Source organism: Columba livia, chromosome 4, assembly GCF_036013475.1.
Source record: "Columba livia isolate bColLiv1 breed racing homer chromosome 4, bColLiv1.pat.W.v2, whole genome shotgun sequence".
NCBI classification, from domain to species: Eukaryota; Metazoa; Chordata; class Aves; order Columbiformes; family Columbidae; genus Columba; species Columba livia.
The window spans coordinates 47,850,449-47,860,886 of record NC_088605.1 but is presented as its reverse complement, the minus strand read 5'-3'; the positions used below and the strand labels follow the sequence as shown (position 1 = coordinate 47,860,886).

The following is a 10,438-nucleotide window of genomic DNA, read 5'->3' as shown; positions in this document are numbered from 1 at the left end:
CTTGAAAATGGCCAGAAGGAGGCTGGGATCTGCTCCCCACCTCTGTGGGCAACCCGAGCATCACCAGCCTCTGCCACCTCAGGGCTTGGGCTGTGCATGGGGCTGTGTGGGCTGCCACGGACGGACCTGTGGGTGCCCTAGAAGAGGAGGTTAGTTGTGTCTGTGGGTGGTCCCTGTGGCAAGAGGGAAAACCCAAGGTGCCCAGTGAAGCTGCCTTTGAGAAATATTGCCCTCCCAGAGGAGTCTGCCTCCTGCCACTGGGGCAGGGAGCACAAGCAGGGACATAACACAGCTCTTCCCATCAAAAACTTTGTTTTTTATTAACACATTGGGAGAAAAAAAAAATAAAGACCAGTAAAGACCAGTTCTTTCCCTTAGGTGGCCTTTAACAGAAATGTGAGAAATGCATTCAAGGGGGACTTGGCTTGGTCTGCTTATGGTGTAGGCAGTTGTTTTGCCAACGTCCAGAGCTGACTCAAGCATCTTGAGCTAACCAGGATCACCTGAACAACCCATCTGGTTTTCCAGGTACCTTCTCTCTGGCTGACTTGTATATTAAAGCTAGCACACATACTTTGCCTCTGGGGATCAGTAGGAAAAGAAATATTTTTTCTCCAGTCTACATTTGAACCTTTCATGGCAGCTTTTATGCAAGCCTGGGACAAGGGCATGAGATTGCCCTGCGCTGTGCAACCCCTGTATATGGATGGGAATCACTAGGCAGGTTATGCAGCCCTCAGAATCTGTATACACACACATATATAATAATATTTTTTCCTGCTTATGTACACTTTAAATAAAACTTATGTTAAATAGCAGGGTATTACTTTGTATCTCAAAACCTATTGCAACAGAAGAACCCCAAAGAAACCCACTCTGAAGAGTTTCACCATCGTTTCCAGCAGGCATGGGGATCAGAGCAGCATCCACTAGTCCCTGACAGACCCGCTTTCTGAGGGCAGCCCTTCAGACTTCCTCCACTCTGCCAGGCGCTGCTTGAACCATTTCTGGAGAATAAAACAAACCAAAGCAAAACAAAACAGAGATTAAGTGCACTTCACTGAGTGAATCCTCCAAATAACCTTGCTAAAGGTGCAGATGTGGTCAGCACATGGGACAAGGTGAGAGAAATTAATGGCAGTGCAGGCAGCAGGACAGCTGCTCCTGACCAAGTGGCCTTGTTACCTATGTCTGCACCTCTCTCAAATTCATTTCTTTTGCTTACTTCAGACCTTGAGAGCATGGGTGTGTCCTCATTGTATTGCTGTGAGTCCAGGTTTTTCTTGCAGAGTCAAAGGTTGGTTAAGGAGCTGCTGGATGGTGCCTTTTTAAATGGCTGGAGCAGTGAAACAATCACTGCAGGGCCAAAAATGACAGGAATCAAAAGCTGACCTGCTTCAGAAAGCATGAGAGGGACAACACAGTGACTCTCAACAAATTCAAGGACAAATAGATATTTAAAAATGGTTTAAAAATTATCTTCAAGCAATATGCACGGCTATGTTATTCTGTAGTGACTTAGCACCTCTAAGCCAGCTCCCAAAACTGCTGATGCCACTTCCACACAATTGCAGTTTCAAGTGTTAGGTAAAATGCAGCTGGACAAAGCCACACCACCTCCGTCAGAAGCGAGATATAACTCCTGTGTGCTGGAAGCACAGCTCAGCCTTTTATTTGGGAACGTGCCTGTGATTTGCTTTGTTGCTGCTCATTTTGTTGCTATATTTGTTCATGGCTATTTTTGAAGCTATTGTGGTTCGTAATGATAGAAGCACGGTGCTCTCTGCGAGTGGCTCTCGCTCTAGCACTGTCTTGGACCATATCCAGTCAGATGATTGCCTGCCTTGCCTCCTCCCCAAAATTTTGCTTCCTGTCCTAAACCACCGTCTCCTGTTGACTCAGTACCTTTTTGCATCTCATTTTAACTAAATTGTTTATTAAAATGACTGTTATATCTAGCTCATAAAGCACTCCAGATGTCAGGAGAGGTGATTCTCTCTGTCATACGCAATGCAGTCACTTTGCAGCTCACCATCCCAGTCTCATGACCTTCATCTCCAGATCTCTAGGAACATCCTGTATTTCTGGAAAAAGATGGCTATCAGGAAAGGTTTTAAGACATTTCCAGAGCTGTCCTGGGCATATACGGCCTGTGTTTACAACTTGCTTCAGGAAAATAAAAATGGAGCAGTGCTGTTTCTAAGGAGGAAAAGGTATTTCAGGGGTACTGCCTCCTTGCTGCCTCAAACAAGCAGTGGTACCTGCCTGTCACGAAAGCACAGTAGAAGAGGGGTCTCCTTTTCCGCTCCAGCCAAGGACTATTGGTGCAATGGATGTTGCACCAGCAGCCTTCCCTGGGACAGGCTAAATGCTGGCATTGCCTGCTCCATTCTCATATCCCTTTGTCTGTGCCCAGGGAGAGACAGGCTTGGCAGCTCTCTGCAAAATCCTGCTAATGTTTCGGTGGGTTGGATTTCTTTTCTATACCCATCAGTGCTGCTGTGGGTCTAGTAGCTTATAAAACACCTGCATAAAAAAATGGCTGCACTACTACCTGAAGGAATTTGTTTTGAAGCCTGGAGTAGCCTACAGGCAGCCAAATGGAGCATAGGGCTCAGTGGAGGTCCCAGACAGTAGCAGCCTTTCCCTGTGGAGGGACATTTGGAGGTGTCTGTATCTCCTGGAGAGGCTGACAGACTTGCTTAACATCTGTGCTTGGGGATGCTGAACTAGCTAATTGCAGTGGGGAGGAGTGTGCACAGCCTGAGTATGTCCCACAGCACATCCTGCAGGAGCTGAATCTATCCTGTGTGTTTTAAATTATTGTAGTTTTCTCAGACTGTAAAGCCAGCAGTGGATTTGGCACCCAAGGCTATCAGATGTGGGTTGGAAGGAAAGGACAGCACCCACAACTGCATATTCAGGGCTCTACAGCCAGGCAGTGACCCCCAGGACATGTCCTTGTTCTAGCTGCAAGAAGCACTAGCCTGGTCTCCAAGCCTGGGCTGGGGCTCCTGGGCAGGGGGTTGCAAAGATCCCAGCGGGGCACAGGGCTGCTGTGTGGGAAGCCATGGCTGTGCGACAAAGGGGCAGCGATTGCAGGGGAAGGGGCTTTGGGGATAAATGGGGTGCAGGGAGGTGTGGTGGTGCAGTAGAGCTCTGTGGGTGCAGTGTGGGGTTGGGGATGCACCGGGGGTTACAGGGAAGACTTGTGGGTGCAGTGTGAGGTGCTGTAATGAGTATGTGGTGTTCAAAGAGTGCAAGTAGGGAGCATATGGGGCATAGGGGGGTGTAGGGCGTGCAGTAGGAAGGAAGTGGGGAGCAGAAGGGTGCAGGGGAGAGCCAGGGATGGGACAGGCAGGAGATGCAGGGGGAGTGTGTGGGGCACAGAGGCATGCAGGGGAGCAGGGCTGGTACCAAGGCAGGGGTGAGGGGTGCACACTCACCAGGGTCTGCTCCTCTGAGAGCCCGGTCTCAGCTGCGATGAGGCACAGCGTGGTGGGGTCAGGATGCTTGTTCACCTTGCAGAAGTTGTACTCCAGGATCTCCAGCTGCTCCTCAGTGGGAGTCACTGGCTTCTCAGTGGTCATCTCCTCGTGGGGCAGGGCTATGGGGCCAGGTGCTGCAGAGAAGGGCTGGCATCATTGCCTGAGCTGGGAGTGAGGCCACACTTGCTGAGCCTCAGATTTGCCATCCCCATCCCCATCAGCTCCCCCTTCCCCAGTGGCCTCTGGCTGTGGCAGGATGCAACTCTCTTCCCCAAGGCACACCAGGGAGCTCAGCTGGGAGCCCAAGCCCCCCGGCAGCTCCTGCCTCGGTTTCCCCACTGTGATGACTGCACGCCAACAGAACCCAGCTGGGCTGCCTCACCATCCTTAGCTGGCAGGAAATAGCAGCCTGTGCTCTGCTTAGTGTTCCCCCGTTGGTGTATTTATAGTCAGCGTGACTCCTGTGGGGACAATTCCTGTTTACAGCCATATTTAGGCCTGGGCGTCACTTTGGAGTGATGTCACAGCAACAGGCATGTTGGGGGGGATAATTTAAAGACATTAGTTATAAAGCCTTATTTATCCTCTGGGTGAGGGGACAGTATCTGACATCTAGCCTAGTATGTTTATGTTTTTTCTTCTCTCCAGCCACCAGGCAAGTTTGTGCTGGGAATCACAAACCAGAGGATGCAGGATCCTTTGGCAGCATGGGCTTGAACCCAGCAATCACCCCATTTTTCCTCCTGATCAATGTCCTGGTGGTCCTCCTTCTAGCAGCATGGCCAGACCTCACACAAACCTGGTGATAAGCAGGTGAGTTGCTTTGTTTTGACTAGTATTTCACATTATCAGCCATGGGCATAAACAGTTAGTAATGTTGTTCTTGAGTATGGCCGAATGGTTTGTTTTTTGCTTTGTAAGTGAAGGGTCAGGACCGTACCCTGTGCATGTCCATTGCCCAAGCCCTCACTGCCTTTGGCTGTGATCGGTGCTAGATGCTCCCAGCAATGGCAGAAACAAGGAGCCCACATTCTCCTCCAGAGTGAGACTTGTTCCACTTGTGCTTTGCACAAATCTCTGGCAGACTTGGCAAAAAAGCACAAGCAAAACAAGTAAGTACATCCTGGGTAAGTCCCATATCTCTCTTCTGCAGGGCTACAAGTTTGCTCCTTTGTGGGAGAAGGTCAAGCCTGCCAATTCGCCCAACTAAAACACAAGGCGTTGCCCCCACAGAGCATGCAGAAGTCCCTTGACACTGAATCATCTTGTTGTTTCCGAAACCAAGCTGTGGGGTGGTGGCAGGGGAGGAGCTGGATGCAAAAATGTGGCCTTTCTTGATCAACTCTCCTGCTGTCCAAGTTGCCTGTCCCATCTCTGTCAGACAGGCCATTTGGTTTTGCTGGCTCTCCAGCGCTGCCAGGAGTCCTTGGCCAGCCATGGGACTCCTCAGGGCCACAGCTCCCCTCCTCAGCTGCAGGCCTGCAGTGCCTGCATCTCGCAGTCCAGCTTCTCTTTCCCTTTGGCTCTGGGCTGTAACCCAGACTGCACCCCTACTGTGTAGCTTTAAACCCAGCTGCTTTCCTGGCTGATGGAGAACTCACCTTAACCCACTTGGTACTCTGGGGTGTACTGAATGCCCCAGGGCTCTCACTTGCTGATGGAACTGCTGGGAGGGGGCTCCGCTCCAAAACTGCCTTGCAGCTTGCAGAGAGCCAGCTCTCCTGTTCATGAGAGGCTGGAGAGATCCTCTTCTTTGAGCTTTACCTCAAAAAGGAAAGTCCCCACTGAGCCTTGTCTGCAGGAGGTTGCTTTGACTAAGGAAAAGGATCCTTTGTCATTTGAGTAGGGGCTTATAAATAGACCAGGGCTGGTTGTGAAACAGCCCACTCTGCTTGAGTCACTTGGTAAATACTGATTGTAACACAGTGGTTGTGTAAGGCACCTCTGAGTGTCATGGAGTGTGCTGATAGACAGCATCATCCACCACCCTGAATGGGCTGGGGACTGATCATCTTTAACTCCAGGTGCTGCAAGCTGAGCTGGCCTTGTCTGCAAAGTGGTGTGGCAACAGCTGCCTGGGCTTTCCTGGCATCAGCTCAGCTCAGAGGTGGCCAGATAGGAAGGGGCAGACAAAGTTCAGTCCGTTGTGCATGTAAGCAGGTGGGGGCCAGATGAATGTTGCTCACCCGGCCACTTTGGGGCTACCTTGGGCGTTTGGAAACCTTTGGAAATGGTGCAGGGGGAGAAGATGTCCTGGACTTGAGGTGCTGCTCTCCAGCACTGTGACTGCCAAGTTTCCATGAGGTCAAAGTGAAGAGGAGGCGAGGCCAGGCTCAGGCCACAAGTCCTTCCTCTCCTCAGCACTGCATTGAGCTACCCATCCTTCTCCTAGAAAGCCCAGTCACCACAGGGCTCTCATCACCTCTGGATCATACATCTAGCCTGGGCCACCAGCAGCAACATGTCCTGGTGGTTTCTAAATAATTATTTGCAGCCTGCTGCATTAATGTACATTAACGCGTGTGCATTGATTTGCATAGGGAACACGTGCTTCAACTTTCATGTTTCATCTTCACAGCTGTTTCTATTTCTGATAATCTCCAGGTTCCTGAGGCGTTTCCCCGTAGGACACAGTATCTTCTACCTGCTGGCAGCTCAGGGTGCCCCAGCACGCAGGATGTGATGCCTGATGGTTTTGTCTCCCCTCTACCTTTGTTCCGGAAGGGGAACAGTTCCTGCTTCTCAAGGCTGTGAGATGGCTTTCAGAAGAAGGTCACAACCCTGGGGGTCCTAGAGGGCTCTGCAGGTCTCCACATATCACTCCACTGGGCCTTGGAGGTTTTCAGGAGCCACATGGCCCTGTGCAGTGTTGGCATGTCTTGGGTGCTAAAAATCAGGGGTATATGACAGGTCTTGAGGTCACTAGGAGTCCCTAAAATGTCCCAGCTGGCCACTGGACTACAACTTACCCACTTGCCGCTTAAATGGAGCCCCATTTAAACCCAGCCTTGGAGCCCAGCTTTCAGGCTGCACAGGACCTCTCCCCTGTACTGCAGAGGTGATTTTCTTGCTTACATTTATTTAAGCCTGGCAGAAATATGTAGAACTACAACTGTTTTGCTCAGCTGCTGAAAAGCACCACTGCTATCTGCTTTTTTCTGCCTAAATTTTTGCAGGCATTCAAGGAAAAAAAAAAAAAAAGTATTTTTCAGTACACAGGATGTAAAGTATGTGTTTGGCTTTCAGAAAAGCTGGGGGGCTGTGTTTGCCATTCATCTCTGTGACCCATACCTGTGCCCACCGCTGTGTCCCCTGGGCAGCACAGGGATGAGAGTGTGGTGGCAGGGGGTTACTCACCCAGGCAGAAATGACAATGCCAGATGCACTGTCACAGTGAAACCACAGCACCAGTGACACCTGCTCTGTCCTACATGTCAAGCTAAAGAGGCCTGGGAAATTCACACTTGACTATGACTAACTGTCTTGGTTTTAGGTGGAGCAATGTGAGAGGAGCCACCGGCTGAAGCTTGCGAGGGGCTGTGAGCAGCTCTAGTGTGGCTGATGGGACATTTAAATGCACCTCCAGGGACATTTTGGAGTGAACAGACAAAAGCCAGTGGTTGATGGTAAAGTCTTATTAGATATCGGAAAAAAAAAAAAAAGTCTTCATGGTGGGCTGGAATCCAACACTGGGAGAGAAACCAGAGATGTGCGGCCACCTGCGTCCTTGCTGATCTCTGAAAATCAGCTGGACAAGGCTCTGAGTGACCTGACCTAGATGTGAGGTAGGAGCTGTGGGGTGGAGAGAGACCGCCCTCTGCAATTGTATTGCCTATGTCCCATCATTGCACCCAGCTCCCCAGAGACAGGGGTCTCTAACAGGACTCCCAGCTCCGGCCTGAGACGGGAGAGGACATCCCTCTGTCACCCAGCGTGCCTGCCCAGCACTGCTAGTGCAGTCAGCAGTTACCATCCAGGCAGAAAGCAGCCACTTTTCCAGAAAAGACACGATCTCTGTTTGCTCAGCTTTGTTTTTTTTGAATGGCAGACACAATAGCTGGCTGGCTGGCTGTGCAGCTTCCAAACAATTTACTGCACTCGAAGCCCCTGGCAAGCTCTTTGAGCAGTGGCTCCTGCCCAGCTGATGGGGTCCTATCTCCACTGCTTGGATTCCTGACCCCTTCCCCAGTGCTCTGCCCACTGTCAGGGGTGGGATGCGATTGGAAGCATCCGCATCTGGTTTTAGCTTGCATCTATTTCCTGCCACTGCAGGGATCAAAATAGCAGTTCTCAATGCAAATGAACCCTCCTGCCCTCCCTTGCTCTGCTGCAGAGCCGTGTCCTGTCCTGAGCTTTGTTTGGCCTCCTGCTGTGGGGTGGCTGTGGATAACATCAGTCAGCGTCGCACACAGGATAAGGTGGGATGGAGGCTTTAAAAATAAAATGGACCCTATCATAAACAAGGAAAAAACACCTGTCATGCATCCTGTAAACTACCCGTTAAGCATTTTAGAAGATAATATCAAAATGGGAACAAAGCAAACAAGAGCACAGCAGCTGCTGAAGCAGAGGCAGGTCCCTGGGGTCTCTGTCAGCCTGTGTGCCCCTCTCTCTGCCCCAGCCACGAAGCTTTCCCACCACAGCCCTGCTGGGTGCTGCTCCAACCTCCCCAGCATCAGCAAATGCAGGTCGGCTCCTCCCTCCATCCCCCCACCCATCCCCAACTGCAAATCCACCCCAGCACCCCCAGCTCAAAGCCTGTGCTTACCTGGAGCTGGCAGGGACCAGAGGTGTGTAAAACAAGAACCCTGCAGGTCCTTGGGTGACTGCTTAAGTATCTGCGTGTGTGTGTGACAGGCGGGGACCTGAAAAACCTGCCGCAAATCACAGGAGCTCCTGGGATCCACAGCCACTCTCTGGGCTGGTAATTCAGGTTTGGCATCCACTCTTCTTGGCAGAGCTCAACTCATGGTTGTACGGGCTGTGGGGTTCTCTGGACGGGTGGCACTGGGAGCCGTCAGGGCTCATCCCACCACGCTCTGGGCTGGGGGATGCTGTCCTATGGGCCCTGGGTGAGGGCTGCTGGGACTGTTCCCTGCAGGGGTGCAGGAAGGGTGCAGGAAGGGTGCAGGAAGGGTGCAGGAAGGGTGTGGCAGAAACCACACTCAGCTGTTCATCTTACTCCTGCTGAGCCTGCCTGCTCATCTGGGGTTTCCAGCACAGCCCCCTCGGCCAGGCTGCATCCAGCTCCCCTGCTGCGGGGAGACCCGCTCCTGGCTTCCCTGATGGAGGCACTCACTGCTGTGCAGGGCTGGCTTCTCATCTCGCTTTAGTCTGCTGCAAATGATTTGTCCACGTTTAAGGTTCCTGACTCTGCTGTTGCTTTAATCAGCCCTGTGATACTGCCAGGCTGGGTTTAGGGGCAGGGCTGGGTCCTGGATCTAGCCTGCTGCTGCAACCCAAGTGCACAGGGGCACAGAGTAGGAGCCTGGCTGGGGATGGGGATGGGGAGGAGGACAGGGCATCCTCTTCTGCCAAAGACCTGTACTCTCCTCGATTAAAGTGACTGGGAATCTGCAGTCCCCAGTGGGGTGGGCTGGAAGCATTAGACAGCAGCTGAAAAAGAGGCATCTTGTGGGGTGGGGTGCAGTGGGGAGGAGCTGATTTTCTCTCAGCTCACAGACAGCTGGAAGGGGATGCTGGAAAATCAGAGGGGCTGGAGAAAGGGTTCATGAGAAACTGAATACAGGTTGCGATGGCTGAGATTATCTGCCAGAGCAAAAGGAAAACTGACACTGGATGCAAAAAGTTGTGGAGCTAGCTGGAGCCAGGGGCAGGGAGCTCTCGCCCTGGGGAGAAGTGGCTGGACAAACCCAGGCGAGAAACCTGCCGTATGTTTAGTAATGAGCCAAAACTGTCCTGAAGATTGAGTGGTTTTGTAATGTGGGGGGAGACAGAGGCCAAGGCAAGGGGATTGTGAAGAGATCTGCGCCAAAGGGCAGGCAGACCTGTGCCAATTTTCCTAGCAGGATGACGTGGATCAAGCAAGAGTGCTTCTGCTACACGAACAGCCTCACTGCCTGATAAACCAAGTCGAGCTGTTTGGTGGCTGCTATAGGAGCTTTTTGGGAGAAGACTTGATCCTGCATGCCTTGGGCAGGCAGCCGGCCAAGGGGATATGCCCTGTTTATCTCTGGTGCTAAGTGACAGGAGCATGGGTAGCGATGGGTGGGGGCAAGTGGGTTGGAAGACGTGTCCAATGGGATTGCTCCAGTAGCTGTGGGCTGGGCAGATCAGGGTGCATTCAAGGGGGCTGGAGCAGACCCCTGCAGCAAGGCACAGCCCTGGATTTTGAACCCAGAGGCCCCAAATTGCATACTGCCACAAGCCTGGGTGAGCTCTGGTCGATATTGCTGCTCACCTGCCCCATGCCTATGCTCTGCCCTGGTACCTGCTCTTGTCCACTCTTGGAGACAGTACAGGTGGGAAGATAGTGTGGCCCAGAAAGATTTTCTTGTGTTTGAATGCTGTCTTTTATTTTCTTCCATGCAGGTGTCCCAAGCATTACAAAATGTGAGTAACCTTGGCCACAGGAACAGGATCGGCTCCTTTCTTCCCTAGTTTATTACTGTCAACAGAGAGAAAGTCTTTAATGTGGAAAAACCCCTTTTTCCTTAGCCTGTGAACCCAGCCCAGGCTTGCATTGGTAGTGCTGGCAGCAACGTGTTTCAGGCTGAGACCTGCCACTGAAATGGCTACAGAGTTGCTACGAGTCCTGCAGTGACAGTGCGAAAGTCACCTCAGGAATCTGCGTCTGGCTGGCAAATGCTGATGCTTTTCTGATCCTGAAATCCTTCAGACCCTATTTCTTTTTTTCTGGGAGAGGATCAGAGTACTGGAGTTTTGTCCCCTTGTCAGGAGAGTTAGATTAAATAGAACAAAATGCAGGG

The 10,438-nt window shown here is 51.6% G+C and overlaps 1 protein-coding gene and 1 long non-coding RNA gene across 4 annotated transcripts; one reads left to right on the top strand and one right to left on the bottom strand.

Annotated features, from left to right (window-relative positions):
* Positions 1-295: 295 nt before the first annotated feature.
* HOPX (HOP homeobox) lies at positions 296-8,553 on the bottom strand. 3 transcript variants are annotated; one of them, XM_005510975.3, is made up of 3 exons: positions 8,257-8,553; positions 3,447-3,622; positions 296-1,007 (listed from the first exon to the last, which is right to left on the bottom strand). In XM_005510975.3, the coding sequence occupies exons 2-3, from the start codon at positions 3,588-3,590 to the stop codon at positions 930-932; spliced, it is 222 nt and encodes a 73-aa protein (XP_005511032.1). In that variant the 5' UTR covers positions 3,591-3,622; positions 8,257-8,553; the 3' UTR covers positions 296-929. The 3 variants fall into 3 exon arrangements, with proteins under 3 accessions (XP_005511032.1, XP_021154776.1, XP_005511031.1); XM_021299101.2 differs by lacking the exon at positions 8,257-8,553 and adding an exon at positions 5,090-5,291; XM_005510974.4 differs by lacking the exon at positions 8,257-8,553 and adding an exon at positions 3,871-3,967.
* On the top strand, positions 4,126-6,303 carry LOC135579365 (uncharacterized). Its single transcript, XR_010472303.1, has 2 exons — positions 4,126-4,301; positions 4,410-6,303. It is a non-coding gene; the product is annotated as an uncharacterized LOC135579365 (long non-coding RNA).
* Positions 8,554-10,438: the final 1,885 nt, after the last annotated feature.

What these genes read in the sequence shown, in the direction of transcription:
- HOPX (XM_005510975.3), bottom strand. Translation starts at nt 3,590, where the DNA reads ATGACCACTGAGAAGCCAGTGACTCCCACTGAGGAGCAGCTGGAGATC. An exon ending in TCTCAGAGGAGCAGACCCTG is followed by an intron (nt 1,008 to 3,446) that starts GTGAGTGTGCAC and finishes TTTATTCTCCAG; the next exon opens with AAATGGTTCAAGCAGCGCCT.